Here is a 26,966-nt window from a genome sequence, read left to right as displayed (position 1 = left end):
AGAAAATGAATTTTCTCTTTTCTTTGTGTTCATCAGAAGAGCAGCTGCTTATATTCCATTAAGTATTATCGTGCCTTCACTTCCACCTGGCATAGTGACTAATACATTCATTTACAAGTCACTTAAGTATCTACTGTTTCAGACACTGTTGTGTGCTGTGTTGTGAACTTCTTATGAGTCAGTCAATAATGAATTAATTTTCGAGTCTCTTATTTGCTGAAATATAAATTGGAAGTTGTCATTTATAAACGGACTGGAAAAGGAAAGCATTTAGAACACCATTTAGAACACAGCCAGTCGATAACCAAATTTTTGAAAATGAGTAGAAAAGGAACAGTTGAGGAAAGAGCAAAAGTAGAAGAATGTATTGAAACTCTGGAACAAGAACATTGCCAGGAGCAGTAAATATGGCTCTTTCCTAAGCGGTCAAGCAGTGTAAAGATTAACTGGACTCTAGTAGGATTTGATTGCCCTGGCTGTCCTGGAACTTGCTCTGTAGACCAGGTTGGCCTCGAACTCAGAGATCTGCCTTTCTCTGCCTCCCAAGTTCTGGGATTAAAGGCGTGCACCACCACCATCCAGCCTGCTATTGGTTTATTATATTTATACACATTTCTGTATACCATATACCCCAGTAAAGTAGAATGTTCTCAAAGAACTTTGTGCCCAAATAGGGAAAAACATTAATTTCATTAAGCCATTCAATTACACTTAAATACAAAGCATTATCTTCTACGTGTGTGTGTGTGTGTGTGTGTGTGTGTGTGTGTGTGTGTGTGTGTGTGTGTGTGTGTGTAAATGCGTATGTATTACAAATCTGTAGAGACCAAGAAGCTTTAGGAAGATGGCAACTAGGCAGATAGAGAATACGAGTTGGAGGGAAACTGTCCACCATCCCCAACTTTTGGCTTTATTGTTTTGATATTAATGTATTATCTTTACCAAAAGAAAGATAGCTCTAAATGTAATCAGAGATCCTGCAAAGGAAGTAACTATATATGGTTTGAATACAGATTGACTTTCAGAGTTTTATTGCCAGAAATATTATAATTTCCTGGTGTTAGGTTCAGAGAAGAAATACGATTTGAGAAACCAAACAAGAATTTTAATCTTTCTTCCACATAATAGGTGTTAGAAAACTCTACAGAAATTAGAGTTTCCTGGGCCAGCCATGTTCCAGTTCCAGTCTTACCTAACTGTACAGGAAGTAATCAAACTATTAGTACCTCTGATGTTTCCGAACAGAATGCCATACAGCCTGTCTTTGAACCTCCACCTGCACAAGACAGTCAAGGTAGGTTATTAGTGTTTGTTTTCATTGGAAACCTCTTTTTCTACTCATGAATATGTGCATACTAACATAGCTATTATATGGTATTGTAATTTCAAGAAATAATTATATTAGTTGTACTTTAAAAGGTTGTTATATCACCAAGGAATCTATGAGATTTGAGAGTTTGAATTCTAGTGGTTTTTTTTTTTTTTGAGATAGGGTTTCTCTGTGGCTTTGGAGGCTGTCCTGGAACTAGCTCTCGTAGACCAGGCTGGTCTCGAACTCACAGAGATCCACCTGCCTCTGCCCCGAGTGCTGGGATTAAAGGTGTGCGCCACCACCACCCGGCCTGTTTTTGTTTTTTGTAATAGGATTCTGGTAAGATTTTACACCTGCCATTTGCTTTTTGTATTCTACAACTTTTAAGTTGTTTTGTAAGTTTTTATTTTTCATAATGTGTATATATTGGGCCAGGATGAGCATGCTGAGGCTGAAGAAACTAATTGAGGTGATTATTTCCTTCCACTTTTATGTGAATTTCAGGGATCAAACTTGGGTCACTAGCAATTTCTAGTATGCATTAAACCACAAAAATAGATGAAATAATGATAGAAATTCCTGGAGAATACTGAAAGGAATGGAACAAATACGAAAATGTATAATTTAGAAAAAATTATTGAAACTAAAAAACATCAGAACATTGAAACATGCATAACAGTACCTCAAACAAATGAGAACATCAACCCAGAACATCCAACATTAGGATATTCCAGTAAGGTTCATTTTCTAGCACCCACATGGCAGCTTACAACTGTAACTCCAGTTCCAGGTAATCTGACATTCTCACTCAGACATACATGCAGGCAAAACACCAATGAACATAAATTAAAAATAGATACATCATAAGAAAATTCTCAAAAATTGCTAGACTTAAAAGAAAAAAAGTTTAAGTCTTTTGAGAATCTATGTAAAGAGCCTGTGAATATAAGGAAATATTATAATCAATGAACTTTTCACAGAAATATATGGGAAGAAAGTGAAATGAAATTTACAATATACAAAAAAGTCTGACAAACACTTAAAATACTTGCTACCAAAGTTGATGACTTGAGTTCAATCTCAGGAAACCACATGGTAGAAGGAGAGGACAGATTCCTGAAAATTGTGTATGGCATGCCATCCCACCCTCCCCACCAAAACAAGCAAATGTTAAAAAAATAATAGTCAAAGGACTTGTGAACCAAAATTTTATTTTTTTCTTTTCTTCCTTTAGTTTTTCTCTTTTGTTTTTGAAGCAAGATTTTCTAAATTGCTAAAGTGAAAGTGAGTTTTCAAGCACAAAGGATAGCTTGTTAGAATAAAAATATTTTTCCTATGAACCCTTTTTGAAGAATCTTCTAGAGATGTCTGTAAATAGACATTTCTTGTCCTGGAGCCACTCGGCCCCAAATACCCAGCAGCTGCTTTCCAAATTACCCACAGGCTTATATTACTTATAAATGCTTGGTTGATAGTTCAGGCTTGTTACTAGCTTACTCTTTTTTATCTTATTAATTTGTTTTTTACATTCCAATCCCAGTTTCCCCTCCCTCCTTTCCTCCCACTTCCCCCACTTACACCTCTCCACCTCCCATCTGCTCCTTGGAGAGGGTAAGACTTCCTCTAGGAATTCTAAGTCTGTCCCATCATCTCATTTAGGCAGGACCAAGGCACCTCTCCACTCCCCACACCCCTGTGTCTAGGCTGAGCAAGGTATCCTCTCCATATAGAATGGGCTCCACTTAAGTCAGTTTGTGCATTAAAGTTATATCTGGGACCCACTGCCAGTGGCCTCATATAATAGTTTGATCTTATGCTGGTTCCTTTTGTCAGACCTGAGTCAGTAATCTCTCACTAGCTCAGGTCATCTGGTTCTGTGGATTTCCTCATCATGGTCTTGACTCCTTTGTTCATATTATTGCTCCTCCCTCACTTCTGTTGTACTCCAGGAGCTTGGCCCAATGGTTAGTTCTGGATTTCTGCATCTGCTTCTCTGTTTCTGGAAGAGGGTTCTAGCTTCACTGGGGTTGTGAATTGTAGGCTGGGTATCTTCTGCTTTATGTCTGGTATCACTCACTTAAGAGTGAGTACATACGATGTTTGTCATTCTGTGCCACTCAGGATGGTTTTTTCTAGTTCTGTCCATTTGCCTGCAAATTTTAGGGTCATTATTTCTTACTGCTGAGTAGTACTCTTGTGTAAATGTACCACATTTTCTTCATCGATTCTTCAATTGAGAGGCTTCTAGATTGTTTTCATTGGTCCACATGTCATTGTTTTCATTACTATAGCTCTATAGTAGAGCTTGAAGTCAGGGATGGTAATGCCCCCAGATGATCCTTTATTGTACAGGATTGTTTTGGCTATCCTGGGTTTTTTGTTTTTCCATACTAGCTAACTCTTACACTTAAATTAACCCATAATTCTTATCAGTATTTAGCCAAGTGGCTTGGTATTTTTTCTCAGTACAGCATTCTAATCTTGCTTCTGGGGTTTGCAGGCGACTCTCTGACTCTGCCCTTCCTTTTCTTGAATTCTCTTCGTCTGTCTCTTGAACTCAATCTCTTATTGCCCAGCTATCGGCCAATCATCTTTTATTTAACAATGAGTATAATCCACAGCAGGTGTGTAGTGAAAACAAGGTATTAAGTTTCATGTGACAATTAGAATTAGTTGCCATTAAATAAACCTTTGGTTTGCCAGTCAGTAGCATCATGCTTAATGTACAAAGTCACATGTGACTAGTAGCTACTGAACTCAACTGCAGAGAATATTTGTATTATCACAAAATTTTGTTGGGGGGACTAGAGATGGCTCAATGGTTAAGGGCACTCGACTGCTCTTCCAGGGGATCTAATTTTGATTCCCAGAACCCACATGATGGCTTATAATTATTTGTAACTCCCAAGGAGATCTGATGCTTTTCTAGCCTTTAAGGGTACTAGGCATGCATGTGGTACACAGATCCATCCATCCATCCATCCATACATACATACATACATACAGGCAAACATCAATACACACAAGTAAAATAATTTTTCAAAAAATTACCAATACACATAAATAAAATAATTTTTCAAAAAATTATATATGGCAATAATATACTAAAAAATGATGTTTGGGTTTTAGACTGCAAAAAATAAAATATTAGAAACATTGGTACAAGACCTGATATAAGTATTGAATATGTCATTTCCCATAGAATAAAAATAAAATGAAAGTCAGGAAATTGAAAATAGATTATTCAGAAGCCTTATATTTAGCCAAGATATATACAACTATTTTATAAACTGAGGAAATTGGGGGAACATATATATAAAGCATTTTGAATGCTTCAGTAATTACATCAGGTTCTTTTTATCTAGATGGTACATCCTTTCTTGCTAAATTTCCAGAGTAACAAATCCAGATTGTAGATTGTTTTTTAAGCTAAACTCCTGTTAGAGCTCTAAATTTAATCCTTTATTGAATGATGAGATGAAAATTTCTATGCCTTCTAATGTTGTAAATATCATATATCTAGTACAGCTTTGAAGCTTGATACTTTTATTTTCTAAATTGACTAAAATTCAAAAAATATGAATGATTGTCATTTAGCATTTGTCAAAATAACAGATTTTTAACTAGAATATTAAATGCATGTAAGAATTTTAGTAGGTTGGAAACAAGTAAACATTTAGTAGGTTTATTATTACAGGGGTTTAATATGCAAACATCTCCTAGATGAATCTTTTAAAACTATAGTAATAGATAATAGAATACTACAAGGATAAAATAATTGTATCTAGGCGATTTTAAATTCTGTGGCTCCTTGAACTGGAACTTAATGACTTAAAATTTCCTACATTCTTCTGAGGCTGCTGGGAGAATTTGTAAGGTTGCTAAAATCCTTACTGTGTGCAGTTTCTCTCTTGACTTCTGTGTCTTACGAATTGACCATGAGTGACAGGTTGCTGGAAATTTCTTTAAATTTGCATTTAAATTGGGTAACCTCCAAGTGTCTGTTTTTTTTTTTTTTTAGTCAACTCATGAGAATTCTGTGATTACATGGGGTGGAGGGCAGGTAAAGAAGCAGGTCAGCTACTGCTTTATAAGGGGCAACAGTTGTGCATTGCTGTTTCACGTTTTGTTTCTTTGTTATTGTCATCCTGTCCTTAATAATTCTTCTGTTTCTACACTACAGCCTATCTTCAGCCTCCAGCAGCAGCACCAGCAGCAGCAGGAGCAGCACCAGCAGCAGCAGGAGCAGCACCAGCAGCAGCAGGAGCAGCACCACTTCCACCGCCTCCTCCTCCACTTCCTGCGCCTCCTCCTCCACTTCCTGCTCCTACTTCTCTTGAAGCAGGAGATGCTTCAGGCTTACATCTACCACCACCATTACCACCACCACCACCACCACCACCTTATTCTTGTGATCCAAGTGGAAGTGATCTGCCCCAAGGTAGTGTATTTTGAGATTCGGTTCAGCTTATTTAGGTTTGAGATGGTTCTTGAATCTAGAACATTTTCTTGATGATTAGTGGGTACAGAACTAAATAGGAGTGATTTGAACATAAAATTCTAGGTGACTAATAAGGAGCAGCTGCAAGTACTTTCTACATAGCTAACTAGTAGATAGTTGGGTCAAATCATGACACTTCTGCTCCCCTCTCATAGCTCTATGTCTTTCTTAAACGAGATTCACAAATGCATAGCTTTGTTTTTTACTCAAGTATTTTATTTTAACTCTGGAGTTAATATTAATAGCTTTCTTCTATTTACGTTCTTTCCCCAAGTTTATGAAATTGTTAACTTTTTGATACTTGGTATACCAACTGAGGACCTCGAGAAATCATCTATTCATCTGATCTGCTTTGACTATCAACCATGCATTTCTGCTTCCTTAAAAAGCCAGGAGTGAAAAAAAAGCCAGGAGTGATATTTTTTCCATTGGAAGTTCTTTGTTGCCTCTGAGTTTGGTAGTATTACTCAAAGAGAATTGTAGTTGAAAGTTGTTAGCAGTTTGCTTATACTTTCTTGCTTACATTTTCTTGATTTTTTTTCTAGCTGCTGCTTTTTTCTGAGTTCTCTCCAGCCACTAAACTAGTAAACAAGATTTTCTTCAACTCTGTTCTGTTCTTTTTCCATACAGTATGTCTTTGCAGTCTATTCTAAATCTACTAGCCTTTGCTCAGAAAGTTTGGTTACTTACTAGACATTTTCATTTAAGCTTTACAACTTTCAAACATAAATGGTCTCTAATGAAATTCCTCATCTTTTCCCTCTTGTCTTTCACCAGTCAACACAAAACATTTATTCCTCTTCTTGGTTTCATATTTTGTAAGTATTATTGTTGTTTCTACCTAATTTAACCCAATATCTAGATCCCGACTCCTTTGTTCTCTCCATCTTTGGTGCCAAGTAGTATTCAGCCATCACATAATGACGATTTTCTATTTTTCTAGCATTTTATTGTGAAGATAGTCAGATAAACATTGTTGTTTTAATTGATTATTTAATTGCCACCAAGATTATGTTGTGGATGTTTGACTATATAGGTTTATCACATACTTGCTCATCGTTCCTTTTGTGCATCTGAGTGGAAATTAACCCATCTTGTTTTTGATGGCTTTAAAGGTAAATTGTATTTATCAGTAGACCCCCCCTCAACCATAAAGGATAATGAAAATGAGTATATATACACAATTGAATACTCTTAATGTATATAAAAGACAAAATTCTATCATTTGTGGGTTAATATAGAAGACATATATTATTTGGTAAAATAAGCCAGGTACAAATTGACAAAATACTTTGTGAAGTATGAAAATATACTTCTTATCTCATAGAAATTTTCCCTACGCTAGAGAACAACCTCTGTGGTTCCTCGAGCATTCCTTTAGTTTTTCTTGAGATAGGATATCATTGCCCAAGAACTTAGCAAGTAAGTTATGCTATCCGGCCAGCTAACCCAATTCCTACCCCAGCTTTTCCAGTGCCGAAGTGACAAGTGTGTACCACCATGCCCAACATTTTTTAAATGAGGTCTGGTGCTTGGATTTATGTCTTCATGCCTGCATTGCAGATACTTACTAAGCTAATTCTCACCCCTGCCCCACAGTTTATTTATGTTATGCCCTTGTCTTTCCATTGGTGCATCTTCATTTTCCCCGAGATATCATCATTTCTCTGCTCTTTTGCTTTCTACCTTGGATTAGCTTTACATACAAATGTAATCGGTAGTGTATAATGTGTAGAATGCTGCTTAAACTGGGCATGAGGGTTTGAGTTCATCAGTATTCTTAAATTAGTGATTCACTTGTTTTTTTCTATGATCAGTATTTAATTGAATATTCCAGTTCTCTTTTAAAACATATTTTATGAATTCTTTGAGAATTTCATAAAACGTCTTTCGAACATTTACCCCCCCTCAAATTCTCTCCTTAGCACCACTCAAGCTTCCATCACTTTCCACACAATCTTGAGATTAACTTTTTCTTCTTTCCTCATAGAATCCAGTTTGTTTTGCCCAGCTATTGTTGGGATTAGAGCCTGCTCTGGTATGTGGTCAGGCTACCAGGGGTCACATCATTAAAAATAAACTGTCCCCCTCCTAGAAGCTATTAGTGCTAATAACTCCTAAACTAGTGGTGGGATTACATATCTACTTTCTCCTTTCTGTGCTGGAATTTTGTCAGGCTGGAACTATGAGCTTTTGTATCACATGAAGCAAAAGAAGTAGTAATTTGTTATTCCTAACCCATTACTCTATCGTTTTCTTTTCGCACTTTTTTAGAGCCCTTCTGTGGTAGTCATTTATTTTCTGATTTTGTCCTTTTACTGCATCAAATACACTTGACATAACGGTATTAGCCTTGGTGTGAATAAATTAAAATAGAGTTCTAGGCCAGGTGTGGTGGCACATGTGTTTAATCTCAGGGAGGCAGAAGAGGCAGGTGGATCTCAGAGTTTGAGGCTAGACTGGTCTACAAAAGAGAGTTGCAGGAAAACCAGGGCTACACAGAGTAACCCTCTCTGGAAACCCTACCACCAACCCCCAAAAAAGAGTTCTTAAAAACACCTTTAAAACTAGATTTTTCCATATAAAAGGAATGATTTGTCTAAGTCTGGCTTATTTCACATACTATCTGTGGTGCCATCTATTTTTCAATAGGCATCATGACTTTATTCTTTATGGCTTACTAAGACTATTGTGTATATATACCACCTTTTCTTTATCCATTCATCTATCAGTAGGTATTTAGGCTAGTTCTAGATTTTGGCTTTTGTGAATAATAGCATGCCTGTAAGGTTCATCCTTCTTGTAATAGGTACCAGTATTTCACACTATGTATAGTTGACTAATTCTCATTGTATGGTTGTGCTACATTTAGTATATATCAGTTGGTGGGGATTTGAGTACCTTTTGACTATTAATGATCCTGCCATAAACATTGGTATTCAGGTTTTTGTGTTAATGTTTGTGTATGTCAGAGAATTTACTTCCTGTTCTTCTCATATTTAGCTTGAGCATCTGGCTTTATACCCCTATATTTTAGTCAAAATACCAACTAATTCTTTCAAAATGGCAATAAGGACATTTTCATAGGGAGGCTGTAGCTTATGAAAGAGACATTTCCCACAAATCCATCTTGTTATTGGAACTTGGTCTATATTTACAATAAAAATATGCATGGACCCAGGTCATACACTTACGGATCCAATTAAAATACTAAGAACAGGATGAGGATGTTGCTTAGTGGTAGAATTCCTATTTAGTGTTTTCAAGACCTTGGAGTCCATTCCAGACATTAAAATAATACAAACAAAAGAAAAATGCCATGACCATTCCTCTTCTGGTGTACATCTATCTAGTTTTGGTTAATTTATGAACTATTTGAGTTGAGTTCTATACTTGGAGAAGTTTTATCATTTTAGGCTTTACTGTCTCCTCTCTTTGGAGTTCTGGTAGTATGTTATGACAAATCAAAACAAGATGTGAATGCCAACTTTCTTCAGTGGACAATCACTCCTCAACATTAGTAGAGCAGAAGTTAAACTAACTGAGATAGGGTTGTAGCAAAATTTTCATCATGAGACAAGAAAGAAAATGTCTTTTCTAGCTATTTTCTTAGTAACAGAACAGCATTACAGTAGCATCTGTCTACATCTAAGAACAGAAATGAAATTTGTATTCGGTGATTAAACCTTGTGTCTTAAAATGTCAATTGAAAAATAGTCCTTTAAAACAGAATTGAGAGTGGTGGTAGTGTGTAAAATGGCTGTGACTATGTCTAATTTAATAATGCTTTTAACTGGTAATTTAAATTGCTTATGGCAATCTCATAAAATTTTTTTTGTTTTAGATACAAAAGTTTTGCAGTACTATTTCAATCTGGGATTGCAGGTAGGAATAATACTAAAATTATTTTGGTAAGTCCTATCTATATCAAATAGTCTGTTTTGAGAAGTCATAATCTTGAACTTTACAAGCCAAGAATATTGTGAATGTCTAAAATGTCTTATTTCTCTCAAGAAGCCTCTAAAGATGATGTTGGTCAACTTTCTACTTTTTAGCATGGCTCAGTTTGTCTTACTATCAAATAGTGTTAAATTGAAGAGAGTGGAGGTTGGGCACTAAGCAGCACAACATTATTATGTTAGGCTATGCTTTTTAACATCATATACCAGCCCTTCAGTGGCATATACCCTGAATGAATGGATTGTTTATTGTTTACTTAGTATCTTGTAGAAATTTCTGTATTCTGTATGAAAATCAGACTTAACTCAAAGATATTTAAATAACTTTTTAAGTACTAACTTTATATTTTTGCCAAACACTTCCCTGAGTTTGAGAGGTATAGGTACTAGCATACATCTTGATATCTCTAATAGGTGTTTTGCTTTGTGGAGCCAGGGATCATTTTTCCCTTTAAATATTTTTTTCATTTATAACTAGTATAGCCTATAACCAGATAGCATATAATCCACAAGACCGAGGCTTTTAAAAATAAATATCCTAGTCAGGCATTATGGTACATGTCTGTTGTCCTACCTACTCAAGAAGCTGAGGTGGAAGGATCACTTAAACTTGTGAGTACAAAGATAGATTGAATAACATAGAGAATCCCCTTCTCAAAACAAACAACACTAAAAAGCAACAACAAAGCCTGGCAGTGGTGGCTCCCACCAGGACTTAATTCAGAGGCAGGCAGATCTCTTTCCATTCCAGCACAGCCAAGGCTACAAAGAAGCCCTGACTCGAATCCACCCCCACCCCAACGCCCACCCCCCAAAACTTAACTTGTTCCTTATGTCACAGGAATACTAGGAGAATAATAGATAGCTTAATACTTTTTTCCTTTTCATATTAAAAGCAATAGTGTTATACTGTTCATTATAGTATTTTGGGAACTTGAAGGTATTAAAAGCAGAATTAATAATTTTGATATATTATAGGTTCTGAATATATTAAAAATCTGTATCATATTATGTAATTTTCTATTCATTTTACTTAACATGATTAGCATTTTTGTCTTTTTTAGAAGATTTATTTATTTATATATTCTATGTATATGAGTGCTCTGTATGTATGTCTGCATATGGGCATCAGATCCCATTACAGATGACTGAGCCACCATATGGTTGCTGGACATTGACCTCAGGATCTCTGGAAGAGTATTCAGCTGAGTCATGTCTCCAGGCTGCTTTTTTGTCTTTAAATATTTCATACCACGACTCTTCCTGTGTAGTATTCTGCCACGGATATATAACAATTATCTCAGCTCCATATTGGTGAATACTTAGGTTTTTCAGTAGTTTTTACTTTAAAAAATAAGGCTACAAGTGGCATCCTTGTTTACAAGTATGTTTATATCTTTGATTTCTTTGATATGATTTCCTAAATGCTTCCCTAGGTGTAAATATGAGCTATAGGTGGTATAGACATGAGCTACAGTTCTAAGCTTAAAAAACTTTGTACATATCAGTTGTTTTAACACCTGAGAATTGAGAGCTGATTTCTTTTTTTTTTTTTTTTGAGACAGGGTTTCTCTGTGTAGCTTTGGAGCCTATCCCAGCACTCGCTCTGGAGACCAGGCTGGCCTCGAACTCACAGAGGTCCGCATGCCTCTGCCTCCCAAGTGCTGGGATTAAAGGAGTGTGCCACCAATGCCCAGCCTTTTTTAAAATAATTTATTTAACTTTATGTGCATTGGTATGAAGGTGTCAGATCCATTGGAACTAGAGTTACAGACACTTGCAAGCTGCTTGTGGGTGCAGGGAATTGAACCTGGGTCCTCTGGAAGAGCAGCCAGTGCACTTAACCACTGAGCCATCTCTCTAGCCCCTAGAAATCTGATTTCTTTAAGCTAGGAATTATCCTACTTTCAGAAGAAAACAATAAGGATTTTTAAGTTTTTACTTATACCTTTTCTTGTTCCAGTGCTATCATCAAAACTACTGGCACTCCATGGTCTATGTGCCACATGTGCAGGAGGAGCAGCCACAGCAGCTTCATGTAGAGAATTATCCAGATTGTACTGAGCAACCTCTTGTAGACCAAAGTGTTCCGAATTTGCACAGTGATGTAGCGAGAGCAGATGACACACAGGCAGAAGAAGCTTCAACAAATGGTGAGTATATAATGAGATTGCTAGCAAAAAAGTCTGTTGGGGTTTATTGTATATAATTTAGTCTTAAGATATTTCATCAGATCCATATGCTTTTAGACTGTCAGTTCTGAAAATGTAATAAGTAGATGCCTTATGATCATTGGGGTCTTTGAAAGGGAAGGATTCATGCATGAGGCCAGTGGTCTTTGCAAATATAATTAAGATTTTTTTTTTGATCTTCATGTGGTACTGCAGATTGAACACAGGGCTTCATGCATGCATTCCAGGCAAGAGTTAGTTCTACCACTGAGTTGTAGCCCTATCTCTTTCTTTGACTTTCTTAGTTACTTTTCTGTTGCTATAAAGAGACACCATGACCAAGGTAACTTAGAGAAAAAAGAGTTTATTGAGAGCTTGCTTACAATTCCAGAACATTTGTCTTTTGATGATCATGGTGTGGGGAGCATGGTGGCAGGCATACTCATGCATGGCCCTGGAGCAATATCTAAGAGCTTACATCTGATCCTGCAAGTATGAGGCTCTCTCTCTCTCTCTCTCTCTCTCTCTCTCTCTCTCTCTCTCTCTCTCTCTCTCTCTCTCTCTCTCTCTCCCTCTCTCTCTCTCTCTCTCTGTGTGTGTGTGTGTGTGTGTGAAAAAATGTGTGCCTGTGTGTATGCATGCCTTGGTTCACATGCAGCACTCAGAGGACAACCCAAGAAAGGAGTCAGCTTTCTCTCTTCACCATGTGGGTCACTAGAATGTCAAGCTTGACAGAAAGTGTCCCCACCCACTGAGCAGCCTTCCTGACAGGCCCTGTGTTCTTTCTTATAATATATTTAATTTTTATTGCATGAGTATTCATTTACATTTAGTGAGTTTTTACAATAGAGTGTACATATATCTTTTCTTCATTTCAGATGCTTTTCCCGTTGCTGATGCTGTACCTGTCCCTCATGGACCAGTCTATTACCCAGTAATGACAGATACCTATGGCGCACCTTTGCCAGGTTTTGATACCTACATTCCTGTTGCATCTGATTATCCCACTGTTGCCATGTGGCATCCAGTTGGCGCAGCATATGGTGGTTCTGCTCAGGTCCATGGTGCTATAAATTCTGGGCCAATCGGTTATATGCTTCTACCTAACTCACCTCATTATACCCCTCAGAATTAAGATTTGGCAATATGAAATATTCTTTGCTGCCATTTTTACTTTTATGGTTGATAAATGTTTTGTATTAGTTCTTCAGTGGTTTAGGTAGTAAGAATGTTCACTGTATGTCTTTCAAATTGTTTTACTTTTGAAGTAAAATATTGCTTTAAAACAAGGGCATATCACTTTGTGTTATGAATATGAATGCACATCTAGTCCCTATAAGCAAATTTATTGTAGACAGCTTCCTGTTAGCCAGCTTGTGAATATTGTATTAACTGATGTGCCAATTGATAAAAGAGCGGAAAACTTATAAGCTGTTTTCTTAAGATATGATGCATCTTGATCAACTGTTTAAAATTGATATGATTTTTGCTTTTCAAGAAATATAGAGAGGGAAAAACCAAACAAGAGCCTATGCTCTTCGGGTTTCTTTAAGAATTGTAAGAACTGGATTGCAGTCTGATGTTAATTAGTTTTGAAGGGACATGATGTTCTGCTTTACATTTGCCACATATGGTATTGTTTAATACTGGATTTACATAACTGTCCTACTGCACAGTATTATGGTGTCCTTTGCACAATTTGCAGTAAATAAAAGCTAGCATTTAAAATTGCCAAAATGAGTGGAGTTTTCTTTTTGCAACAAAGAGGGTACCAGATGTTTGATTATTTCAACATGTTTCTCCTGACATTGTGGTTACAAAAGAATGAATTTATTGCTTGAATTGGTTAGGAATAGTTGTAAGGCCACTTGAAATGTTATTTAATTTCAGCCCCATTGCAGTAAATACCAGCATATCTTGTTCCTTTCTCCCGAGAATGGTCTATTCAGGTTGTATTTTTTTCAATTAAAATTATTTTAGTTAGCCTAGAAAGTATTGGATTTCCTTACAGCATTTTCAAACATAATTTGCTTTTGTTGGTCCTCCTATTCCTTTATTCTCTTCTGTCCTCTTGTCTCTCTGACCCCTTGTACACTCCCACCTAAATAGTCTGCTTTTTGCTTTCACAGTACATACATTTTTTTTCAGATTTTTTTATTTGAATTAGAAACAAGATTGTTTTACATGTCAATCCCAATTCCCTCTCCCTCCCGTCCTCCTCTACCACACCCCCTCCAACTAAAACCCTACCTATCACATCCTTTCTGCTTCCCAGGGAGGGTGAGGCCTTCCATAGGGGGTCATCAGAGTCTATCATATCCTTTGGGATAGGGCCTAGGCCCACCCCTGTGTGTCTTGGCTCAGGGAGTATCCCTCTAAGTGGAATGGTCTCCCAAAGTCCACACCTATACTAAGGATAAGTACTGAACTACTACAGGAGGTCCCGTAGATTTCCGAGGTCTCCTCATGAAACCCACGCTCATGGGGTCTGGATCAGTCCCATGCTGGTATCCCAGCTATCAGTTTGGGGACCAAGAGCTCCCCATTGTTCAGGTCAGCTGTTTCTGTGGGTTTCAGCCTGGTCTGGACCCCTTTGCTCATCACTCGTCCTTCTCTGCAACTGGATTCCAGTTCAGTTCAGTGATTAGTTGTGGGTGTCTGCTTCTACTTCCACCAGCTGCTGGACGAAGGCTTTAGGATGGCATATAAGTCAGTCATCGATGTCATTTTCAGGGGAGGGCATTTAAGGTAGCCTCTCCTCTGTTGCTTAGATTGTTAGCTGGTGTCATCTTTGTAGATCTCCAGACATTTCCCTAGTGCCTGATTTCTCTGTAAACCTAAAATGTCGTCCTCTATTATGGTATCTCCTTTCTTGTTTTCTTCTATTCTTCCCCCAGCTCAACCTTTCTGCTCCCTCATGTTCTCCCTACCCCTTCTATTCTTCCCTTCTCATTCCCCTAGTTCCCTCCCCCCTCCCCCCTGCTCCCAATTTGCTCAGCAGATCTTGTCCCTTTTCCCTTCTCCAGGGGACCATGTATGTCTCTCTGAGGATCCTCCTTGTTTACTAGCTTCTCTGGCAGTGTGGATTGTAGGCTGTTAATCCTTTACTCTATGTCTAAAATCCACATATGAGTGAGTACATACCACGTTTGTCTTTTTGTGATTGGGTTACCTCCCTCAAGAGTGGTTTCTTCTAGTTCCATCCATTTGCCTGCAAATTTCAAGATTACATTTTTTTCCACTGAGTAGTACTCCATTGTGTAAATGTACCACATTTTCTTTATCCATTCTTCAGTTGAGGGGTGTCTAGGTTGTTTCCAGGTTCTGGCTATTACAAATAGTGCTGCTACAAACATGGTTGAACAGATGTCCTTGTTCTATGAATGTGCTTCTTTTGGGTATATGCCTAAGAGTGTAATTGCTGGACCTTGTGATAGACTGATTCCCCTTTTCCTGAGGAGTCCCCATACTGATTTCCAAAGTGGCTGTAGGAGTTGGCACTCCCACCAGCAGTGGAGGAGTGTTCCCCTTTCTCCACATCCTCTCCAGCATAAAAAGTACATACATCTTTTGTCATTCTTCCCTTCCTCAACACTGCTGATATTTTTAAAGCACAGTCAAGGTATATTAAAGGTATTTTAAAACAGATTTTAAGCATATAGGCTAAGAGAATGAGAACCATGGACACACCTTAGAGCATGGGTGTGAGTTAGCATATTTCTGTTAACTTCCTTTTGGGACTTAGGTTACTTGTTTTATTTTCTCTAAGTCAACATTCGTTATTTCTTGCAACTTTGTGTTTGCAGGTGTGCACACTCTATCAAAGCATATGTGTCTCTGTATGTGCGACATACTTCATCATCCCCTTTAGCCTTTTGCCTTTCATGTATCCAAACAAGCTTCCTATTGACCAGTCCTCTGGGGCTTAATTTGTTCTATGTGCTTTGCTCACCAGACACATGGCAACAAAAATATCCTTTGGTTACTACAAAGCTTGTTTGCAAATAGTATCTTTTACTTTTTAAGTTTTCTTTAAATTATTTTTATTGTGTATGTGTGTTTTGGGGGAGGGTAGATGTGCTTGTAATCAATCATTGCTATATACATCTGTAGGTTAGAGGATCACTTGTGGAAGTCAGTTCTTCTACTGTGAGTTCTGGGGATTGAACTCATGGAGTCAAATTTGGCAGCAAGTGCTTTTATCCACTGAGTCAACTCAATGGCTCCAAGTAACATCTTGTTTTACTTTTGAATAAGTCTGTCCTTTGCTCTTGAGTTCCTTCCCAGGCCCAAACCAAACAAATGGAAGAGCAAAACATTTGAGACATTAAGTTCTTGAATTGTGCCAGAATGGAATCCATTACAAAGAAGATACCTTGCCTTTGGTGTCCTGTTCTCAGGATGATTGAACTAATGAGTTCCAAATGTACCAGTGAACTAAGAGTTCTGCTTCATAATGGACTCAGTACTAGTTGGGGTTTTTGGTTTAGTTTCTATAAGAAATAAATCATTCTAGCCAATTTTCAATATGAGGTGTGCTCAGAGTTCATTATATAGTCAGTCATAGGTAAGTAGGAGGCATTAGGCTCCTTTCTCCCCTTGCACCTGCTTGTCTTGTAACTCTTGAGAGGTGGAAAATTGCAGGCAGTCTGTTATGTGTTCAAGCCTCCTATCAGGAAAGGGGGCGATCTCCTCATCCAGTAATTGATGGAACCAGATGCCAAGATCCACAACCAAAAACCAGGCGAGCTCCAGGAATCCAAGGTGAAGAGTGGGAGGAGGGAACACATGAGCAAGGGAGGGCAAGATCATGATGGAGCAATCTACAGAGACAGCTGAACAAGCTTGTAGAAACTCATGGACTCTAGACCTACAACTGTGGAGAGTCCAGGGGACTAAACTAGGCCCTTCATATGTGGGAGACAGTTGTGAAGCTTGGACTAGCTAAGGGGCCCCAGGCAATAGGACCAGGATATAAACCTGGTACATGAGCTGGCTTCTTGGAGCCCATTCCCTATGGTGGGATGCCATGCTCAGTCTTAATGTATGGGAGAGAGACTGGGCCCAACCTATTGTACTAGACTATGTTGACTCTTCATGGGAGCCCTTACCTGAGGAGGAGTGGACTGGAGGTGGGCTGGGTGGGAGGCAAGGGGGTTGGGAGGAGGCGTAGTAGGGAGAACTGTGGTTGGAATGTAAAATGAAATAAAATAAAAAATGGGAAAAAAGAAAAAGGGGCAATCTCAAGCCCTAGGATATTCATTAGATAAAGCAATCGAATGTGGGAAGAGGATTATGCTAGAAAAGTACAAAGGTTGCCACACTGGAGTAGCAGCCTATGGGAAAGGGAGCCAACATTTCTCACAATTAGGGATTTTAAAAACCACTATCTCATGCCCAATCACTATGCCCAGCCACTTTTGTCTTTCTCTATGCTGGTGTCATTTTCTGTGGAATTGTATTTTAAAAACACTTGCCTGGTTAGAACTGGTCGCTGCATCCTTGAGTGTGATTGGGCGATAAATTTCTCTCATTATTCTCATCTCAGATTCTTGACACGTAATAGGCACTCAAACCATAGCACAAGTGATGCCATGTTGGGGGTACCAAGGTACCATTATGATTTAATGGTTATGATCCATTATGATCCATCACATGGATCTGAACACCTGCCAAAATGAGAACAAAGACCTATTCCATCATAGTCCATACTTCTGGTGAGGTTCCTAAATGCACCAATCTTTATTTTGGTTTCTGTAGTTTTGTTTATTGCTAACTGTCCTTGCTCATTGAAGTTTGTTAACTTCAGGACATTTTTTGGTCATAGCAAGCCTAGAATGATATGGCTACATGATTTATTCATGTTTCCTGTGTAGTCACATCCTCAAGCTTCTCTGGCAAGTACTTTACTGATGGAGCTCTCCCAAGCCTCACTTCTTACATTTTTACCTCTTTAGTTGTCCTTGACACTACAAAATCTAATCTCTCTTTCCTTTATTATTAACAAAGTAGCCATTTTAAATTATTGGGAAGAGACACAAAGTTTCTTTGGTTGGCTTGGGATTCCTTTCCTGATAAAATTTAGTTATACTAAAGGTAGAAATCTAAGTAATTTCCATAGCAAGAGAAAGAATTCATTTTAAGCTGTGTATATTTATTCTCAAAACTAATTGTGGCTTTCTGCCTTAATTAAGAGCAGATGAAAATATTGAGTCTATATTTTACTGTTGAAATTTAAGACTTGTGAATTTAAAACATGTTTCGTTTCCTTGGAGTCTATAATCAAGGCTTAACCATTTAATTATCTTTGGAAAGAAAATGTAAACAAACAAATCACATTTTAATGTGAATACTAGACTTTCAAAACTTAGTTCAGATGTAAATCTACATGAATAACAAAATGGACTGTTGGGAGGAGGGTGGTTGAGCTTGAACTGAATCTAGGTTTTTCTAAATGTGGGACAGATCCATCTTTGAAGCTTTTTATATTTCCTCTTGCAATAAAAGCTTCGGAATGTAGTGAAAGACAATCTAGTTCCTGCCCCCCCTCAACTTATAGAATACTGAATTTGATAGAAGCAACTTGATTTAGAATACATACCTTTTAGCTGAACTATCAGTTTTTCTTCCAGGACTTGTCAGGGACATGTGGAAAATGTAGTTTCAGGAAAAGATCCACTCAAGTTGAGGTAGCTACTGTTTGCTTAAGTTACTCTGGAGTGATCAATCCTTAAAGCTTGTGCTTTACCTTGTGCTAGAAAGATTGCATAATAAAAGAAAATGCCTTGGGAACTGGAGAAGGTGTTTGCATGCTTCTGAAGTTAGAGTTCAGGGTTTTAATGTTTCTAGTTTTGTTGTCTTGTCTGGTTTAAAGAGAGAAAGAATGTAAAGTTTGTAGATCTGCGAGGAATCAGGGGAGAGGGAAACATGATCAAAAGGTCAAGTCAACAAGTCAAAAAGGTACTTTCAATTAGAAACTCTTAAATATTGATTTTAAAGGAGTTATCATAAGGTCCAGACAGATCTTGCTAAGACATCTAGGAGGTTGGGGAAGCCTATCAATAGTTAATTGAGTTCTTAATGATTTCTACTACTCAAAGAAAAAAACAAAAAGAAAAAAAATTAGCCTTCTCAAGGATATTCACTAGCTCTGTGTAAAACTACTTTTATGAAGTACATAGTCAAAATTTGTAGCTGAAATTGAGGTGAGTGAACCATTTTAGGTTTTACTGTTTCAGGACTTAATAGTAATTAATAGCTTTTTATATGAGAGCTATAAAATTATAATTATATTGATTCTCAGTCATACTTTTCAAAATGGTTTGAACTACAGTAGTCTGTTAGTGTTTCTGCTGGTTAAATTATAGTGTGAAACCCAATGCTGTCTGTCAACATTTATTAACAGTTATAAATGGTTACATCGGAAAAGGAAGAGCGAAACATCTTATTTCTAAGTAGCCATACATTTTGTGGGAGGAGAAGTAAATGCTTTATTTTTCTTTATACTGAAGCTAAAAACACACAAAATTATTATACAAGATTTTTTTTCACACATTTCAGGTTGACACTAACTTTGCACTTCTTACAGAAGATATCCAAATAAAAGTAATTACTCAGGTTTTAGCTTTTAAAATACTCTGTAGAGCCAAAATGCCATTTACACAAACACTGAAATTTTCCCTTTCATAAATTAAACTCAGGAGATAGAATTATAGCCTTAATTTTGACACAAACGTTTTCTGTATGATGATGTGTGAGGGACCACTGACTACACTGAGGAAATTTAAGCATAGGCTCTGTGTTGTAGATTTCTCTCTTCTGCTATCAACTGTTAAGTCTGTAGCTCCAAATTGCATTCACTGTTTTGACTAGGGAGGAATTCTCTATTCCCATTTTGTAAAATGTTGTAGAAATAGAATCTGTAAGTAGTTAAAATATTTCTCTCTTCTTGAATTTACTTCTAATATGCACATGAAAAGAAATAAAAATATATCCATGTATTGGAAAGGTTGTACTTAGTCTTATCTGAACTGAAATGATCTGGACATGGTCTGTTACTGTTGTACCATTGAAATAAGAGAACATGGCCATATTGTGCTTAAAGGGGGAATTCAAATACTTAAATCTAAAGTTAGTACCTTATAAAATTATATTCCCTTTAACATTAAGTAAACTAATGTGGTTGATGGCTTGGGTTTAGAACTCTCCTTGTGAATCCAAAATGGCATTGATTTTAGTGCATTGGTTCTAGAGGTCATGAAAAACACTAATTCTGACTGCTTCTCCCTAACTGTCATGTACAGTTGTCACTTGTTTGCCTACAGGCAAGTGCCCTGGTTGTTGAAGTAGAGTGCTATTTGAAGAAGCTGTATTATAAATAAAATGATTAGATCTTATATGGAAACACCTACTTTGGAAATAAAAATATTATATGGAAACACCTACTTTGAACGTTGGATTTTTCAGATGACCTTAGAATTCAGCTAGCCGCTTTTGTCTATTTGAGCCTGTACCAGGTTGGAGAAACCCACAGGAACAGTTGGCCTGAACAAGGGAGAGCACATCGACCCCAGATGCTGTCTGGGAGGCCAGTACAAGACTGATCCAGACCCCTGAACATGGACGTCAATAAGGAGGCCTCTGCACTCCAGGGAGCCTCTGGTGGTGGATTAGTACTTTTCCCTGGTGTAAGAAGGGACTTTGAGAGCCCATCCCACGTGAAGGGATACACTCTGGCCCTGGACACATGGGGAAGGGCCCAGGCCCAGCACAGGAAGATTTGGTGGACTTTGCAGAGCCCCCATTGAGGGCCCTACCCTGCCTGGGGAGTGGTGGGTGGATGGGGTGGGGGGTAGGTTGGGGGTGGGGGAGGAGGGATGGGCGTGAGGGGAGGGAGAAGGGACTTACATGAGAAACAAGCTTGTTCCCTAACTTGAATTAATAATGATAATAAAAAAGTAGCAACAAAAGTAGCTTTGCGCTGGCATAGGATATTATGCTAAGTTTGTGTTTAAATACTATAGTTTTGAATATGTATTTGTTTCCCAATCACCGATGCTGCTCCTTTAGAAAAGAAGCAGAGTTCTGATCAATAAACTTAAAAAAATCATTTCTGGGCTTGCAGATGACGAAGCACCTTAGCTTCTTTCCTGTGTCATTTCAACATCCCATTTTAAGAAAGTAAAGCTCCAAGGCCACCTTCTAGCACCTTCTTCTGAGAACCACCATTCAGCATGCCAGGGATCTTTTTTCACTACGTGGCAATATTATGAAGTGTGTGTGTGTGTGTGTGTGTGTGTGTGTGTGTGTGTGTGTGTTCAGGCTGGACACAAATTGATCGATGATTTTGAGTTTAGAATCTTCCCCTGTTTTGCACATCACTGGACTTAACATTAAAAGTGGAAGAGGATAACGATATAATTTCTGATATAATTCAGACTTTTTATATGTTTACCTTAATTATTATTAAGAAGACTTTAATTAGAGTATCAAACAAATGAAGCCAAGGTACCTAGAAGTTATAAGAAAGTTGACTGTAATGGAAGTAAGTCATGGTGTTATTATTTCATATAACTTAATAAGTGATTCTTATAGTTATTTTTACTGTGTAGCAGTACATTTTAAATTTACATTTAAGTGCAGTTTTGGAGTTCACAGTATTTTACACAAATGAAAATAATGGACATATTACAGAGGGCATTTTATTTGAACATCTATATATAACATATATATATGCTAGGCAGTGTTTCTATAATCTAGAAAATTTGGGTTTATTGACCAGCTTGGTGCCCTTCTCTGGATACCATGAAACCACCTGTTTAAAAATCTTACTGTTTATAAATGTGAGGTTGGAATCCAGTGGTTCTTTTCTCTAGTTCTCTCTCCCTCCCTCTCTCTCTGGCTTATAAATTTACTCTTAAGTTGCCTTTATACCTTCTCATGAGTGAAAAGACATACAAAAGATTTTTTATTTCAAATCTCTTTTAAAAAAGATTTTATTTTGTATGTGTACGTGTTTTGCCTGTGTGTTGCAAGTGTGCTTGGTGCCTGGGGAGTCCAGAAGAGAGTATTAGATTCCCTGGAACTGGAGTTATAGACAGATTGAGTTGCTGGGTGGGTGCTAGGAATAGAATCTGGATCCTCTGTCGGAGTGCTTTTAAGCACTGAGCCATCTTTCTAGCCCTCCACCTTTTTAAAATGGTACCAGCAACAGAACTCAGGGCTGACTGTTAGAAAAGTTCTCCATCCCTGAAATGTTTTTAAACAGTAGCTGATTGACAGGGTAGAAGATGTGTTTTTCCTTTTTGCTTAGTATTAGCTTGGAGTTAATAAAAATGTTGCTGTCACCAACATGGAACTTAGGACAATTACTGTTTAGTTCCAGCTTTTATCCTAAATGAGGCCTCAACATAGCTTGTGCAGTCTTAAGTCCAGGTCACAAAGATGAAAACCCTAAGGATATCTGGAATGGAATGTGTTCCCAAGAAATATGGCCCTGGTGTCTTTCAATTGCAGAGAATGGCTGTTGTAATGTCCTTTCTTTCCAGAACACAACTGAAACAAGACTCTTTAGAATATGACTTCATGGCTTCCTACTGTTTTTTGACCTTGAGAACAGTTACACCTAGATTGTTAATAGTCTATATATTGGTGGGAAAGATGTTTTGACTATATGGTTATAAATGACCTTGGTGGTGGTGTTGTGAGTTAGAGTTGTAGTCTGAGTTCATTTATTATTAAGAATAAATTTTAAAATTGGGAAAGTTTTTGACTTTAGAAAGTAAACTGTCTTAGTGTTCGAGCTATTTGTGATAGTCCCTCAGTAAAGTAGGGCAGCAGTTGGATTTGAATAAATGAGCACTTCAGATAAGACTAAGATTATTTTGGAACAAACCCTTGCCAAATGCATGTTGATTCATCTTACTCTCGTAATTCCCTTTTCTGTATTTCTGAGTTGTATTCAGCACCACTTCCTGCCTCCTTTGCCCCTAATTTGGCTCCTTTGTACATGAAACACTTTTGCCATCATTCACCAATGCTAGCGATAGAGGTGGAAAATTAGTTTAACATAAACTGCACTGTCAAAAGCAAGTTTATAGACACATTTACATTGTTTACCTCATTTCAAGGCCAGCAGACATTACAAACAAGAATGTAGGTGGATTCTTGTTGGTGTTGACATTTAAAAAGAACAGGTGATGCCCAACGAACTTTTTTACTTTCCTGCCATAATAAACGTTAATCTCCACAAGCCAAGCATATGTCGACAAAACTATACTTGCTCAGCAGGCTATTGTTTGGTGGTCATCAGCTCTAAAATGATTACCATATGCATCCTAACTTCATTTTTAACTTCTGTTCTGATTAAGTACTCCTGGGCTATGGGAAAGAGTTTGAATGTATAAATGCAGCTTTCTTTGAAGGCAGACTTTAGTTCTACGAATCCACTAGGATTATTACATTATGTATCTTAACAGCTCACACATGCAGTTTCCACTGTCCCCCAGTGGATATTGCAGCTGCAACCTGAATTAGGTTATCGGAACCTAAAATTGTGTCTGCTAGGTTTTCTTTCCAGAATGCAATTAATTAAATTGAGGTGCTCTTTTTCCCCCTAAATTTAAATACCTCAGTAAAATCTCATTTTTCTTATAAAAAATTTCAAATCCAGTCTTTAATCTTAGAAATACCTTTATATCAATGATGGTTAAAACTTATCCACAGTAGATAGGACCCTATAAATATACCACCTAATTATATTTTTTCTTGCCAATGTATGAGATGTAGTAACTATTGGTTAAAGTGCAGTAGAAGTTGTTTTTTTTTTTTTTTTGGAAAAAAGTACACATCCTAAATACTAATTTTGATACTCTCAAAATTTAAAATATACAAGTTAACTGAAATATACAAACACAGGAAAGGAAATCAGTTAACTTATTAGATATGACACACACTGTAGAGTAAATATCTTATTGGCACACGTTAAGAAACTAACACATCTCTAAGAAACAAAACCTCAACAGTCCCCACAATTAGAAGTTAATAGTGTTTTAAAACAAAACAGAAAGGCCAGTTCTACCTAGAAACCACTAGCTGACAATTCTTTGGAGTCTAGTCTCCCTTTCATGCTGTTTATTGGACCAGCACAGGCAGCGTGTAGCACTGAAGAGCAAGATGACAGGCAGGCTGATTTGCCTTATCTGATAGCTGGTAGGGACTGCTGACCATATCCCTCAGCTCAGTGGGGGAGATGGTGTGAGATCCTGAGGAAGGTCAGGAATCTGTGCAGCAGCTATGGTAGCAAAGTGGCACCTGGAGCTTCAAGGAGGCAAGGGTAAGGACAGCAAAGCAAAGGGGTTAAGCACCCGACTGCACCTCTGCTGAATAGGGGCCGTGCCCCTTCAATTGGTTTTGAGATGGATTTAGTATTTCTAGATACAAAAAGGAAATTATAATAACAGTAAAACAAAACATGAAGAATGTGGCTATAAAAGACTGAAAATAATAGGAACTTCACTCCTTTGGAGGGGGTGGGGAGCATGAGGGAGCCATATTTAGGGTCATCTCTGAGAATGAGGAAATTACAATTTGTCTCTTGAATTCCAGAACAGATGATGGGGATTTGACTTAGAGCCGAGTTGTAACTTGTCCTTCCTGTCCGTCACCCCATTTGTGCATGAGCAAGTCACAAGCCTCTCCCCAAGTTTCAAATACATCCTCTGATGACTCTAAAAGTTTAGAATTTGAGGAGCAGATGCCAGATGCACCGTGAAGAGAGCTGGAACAGGCCAGGGCGCCTTCACTGCTCCCAGCAGCACCCCGGATTTCACCTAACTCTACCTCACTAAGGTTCATTTCACTTTGAGAGCAGGCCTCTGCCTTCCCTCTCTCCATCTGAGAATATCTGATGTCCTGCCACATATAATGCTGCTGTGCGATGCCGTCGGAGATCGTGTACATTGGCTCTGAAGTGGGTTCAGAGTTGTGGCCGTTAAATTTGGAGAATAGGAGACCCAGTTTCTTGAACGAGGGACCCATGAAGGACCGTTTGCTTGATGACTCAGCTTTCGACTTTCCTTGAGCGTCACCGGCTCTTGGCATGGTTCTGATGAGAGGTGCCCCATGACAGGCCTTTTTCTTGCAGCCTAAATTGAAAGAGACACTCTTAGACTTGGCCCGAGCCCCTCCACTGCCATCATTGGTATCATCCCTTTGAGAGAATTCAGCGCTGCTAGTGGAAAAGCTTCTTCTTGGATGTTTTCTGTTTCCCAAGAGGTCAAGCACTTCATAGCGAAAGCTGGAGATGTCCTGCTTTAATTCCTAGCAAAAGAAAGGAGACATGCTTTGTCAGAAAAAAATAGTCTTTAGTTTAAAGAAGACACTTGGGATTTTGGATAGGCTAAGTTTTACATAGTAGTAAGTCATGAAGCACACATTATACTTTCAAAAAGCTTCCATTAGCCAAGTCCAGAAAGACTACTTTGTGGCCTCTGGAAAAACTGCAGTGGGCCAGGTTGATTTCAGGACTTGTGGACCAGGAACAGAAACTAATTTCCAATAAAGTGATAACTGGGCTGGAGAAATGGCTTAGCAGTTAGGAGCAGTGGCTCCTCCCTCATATGACCGGGTTTCAATTCCCAGCATGTACATGGAATCTCACAACTGTCTGTAACTTCAGTTCCAAGGGATCTGACCCCTGTTCTGGCCTTTACCTCCACCAGGCACACGCCTGGTGCACATACACACATGCAGGCAAATATACATATAGGCAAAACAACCCCACACTCAAAATGTTCAAAATAAAGTGGTAGCTGACAAGCTATTTGATTTGAGTACTGGCTCTCATGAGTAAGTAAAAGGACAACTGAAGAAGAAAAGACCGTTAGGACCCGGGAAGGATCGGGTAATAAGATTGCTGCTTTGGGATGGAGTGCAGAATCATTCAAGCAAATATGATTTGCCTTCTATCCAGCTGCGTGAATACCATTAACTTGTTCCTTTACAAGTTTTCAAAGCTTAAATCTGATCACGTCACCTCCTCCCTGCTTAACACATCTTAGTAACATCTCTGTCTTAGGAAATGCTATAAATGCAGTATCATGGACTACAGGGCCTCTCTATACCTGGTACCTCTCCGTCTCCATTTTCCTTTCTTCCAACTCCCTCATCCTCCAGCTGCTCCCTATACTCACAGACGGACACACAATAATAACTTAGTAAAATAAGTTGTCTGTGGATTAAGATAATAGAATTTCTGTGTGCCTTACAGGGGTGTGTCATTGTGTGTCTGTGTGTGCATACATCATGCATCCTGAGATAGGGTTTCTTATTCTAGGCTCTACTGATGTCTGGCAGGTTAGGTTTTTTTTTTCTTTTTTTTTTCTTTTTTTTTTATTTTATGGAACACTATCTTGTTAATTGTGGGATGTTTAGTAGCAACCCTCTTTGTACCCACTAGATGCCAGTATCACAACATTTCCAAACAGCCAAATGTGCCCTATATAAATGCCCCTCTGGGAGAATAATTCGTTTAGGCAGATACCAACAATGGGAAAATTCTACTATTTAATTGTAGTTTCTCTAGGCTTGAAATTTAATAGTATATATCTTGGTCTTTATTGTCCATCTTTAAAAGAAGGCCTTAAAGATCTCCAGGCATTTTCGGTTTGCTGCCTTACCCCTTCCCATGCATCTGTGCTATATCAGTTAAGTGTTACTCTCACACTGATAATATTTTAAAAAAAGGATATGTAGGAAGGGTTCATTTTGGTTATAAAACTGATTGTGACAGACATCTATTACAACCTCTCAACCCAAAATTTCATGGGACCCCAACTTGAGACAAAGAATTATAGGCAATAGTGACTGCTGGGAGGAGAATGAGCCTCTCCAAGGGATAAGTCCCCTAATTGCTTGTCCATTGCAAAATGGTCAGCCCTGAAGCCATATAGATGTAAACAACAAAAACTCAAAAAGCTGCATTTATATATTTATATCATATATTTATATATTTATATTTATAT

General features: G+C 38.0%; 2 protein-coding genes across 8 annotated transcripts in view; one reads left to right on the top strand and one right to left on the bottom strand.

The window, feature by feature from the left end:
* The window catches only part of Alg13 (ALG13 UDP-N-acetylglucosaminyltransferase subunit), a 56,132-nt gene extending 42,452 nt beyond the window's left edge, over positions 1-13,680 (top strand). For 6 of the 7 annotated variants that reach the window (XM_035449861.1, XM_027433566.2, XM_027433569.2 and 3 more), the window contains 5 exons: positions 1,129-1,294; positions 5,496-5,753; positions 9,658-9,698; positions 11,736-11,925; positions 12,822-13,680. In XM_035449861.1, the coding sequence (XP_035305752.1) occupies positions 1,129-1,294; positions 5,496-5,753; positions 9,658-9,698; positions 11,736-11,925; positions 12,822-13,078 (912 nt within the window). In that variant the 3' untranslated portion in view covers positions 13,079-13,680. Of the gene's footprint in view, positions 1-1,128; positions 1,295-5,495; positions 5,754-6,590; positions 6,632-9,657; positions 9,699-11,735; positions 11,926-12,821 lie in introns of all 7 variants that reach the window. The other variant, XR_004771386.1, reaches the window with a different exon arrangement.
* A 10,890-nt stretch (positions 13,681-24,570) lies between these two features.
* Positions 24,571-26,966, bottom strand: part of Trpc5 (transient receptor potential cation channel subfamily C member 5) — a 124,190-nt gene continuing 121,794 nt past the window's right edge. The window contains exon 10 of the mRNA XM_027433596.2: positions 24,571-25,263. Coding sequence (XP_027289397.1) covers positions 24,571-25,263 — 693 coding nt within the window. The remainder of the gene's footprint in view (positions 25,264-26,966) is intronic.

The sequence above is a fragment of the Cricetulus griseus genome, chromosome X, assembly GCF_003668045.3.
Source record: "Cricetulus griseus strain 17A/GY chromosome X, alternate assembly CriGri-PICRH-1.0, whole genome shotgun sequence".
Classification (NCBI taxonomy): domain Eukaryota; kingdom Metazoa; phylum Chordata; class Mammalia; order Rodentia; family Cricetidae; genus Cricetulus; species Cricetulus griseus.
Note: the sequence above shows the minus strand (reverse complement) of the source record. Positions and strands in the feature narration are given on the sequence as shown.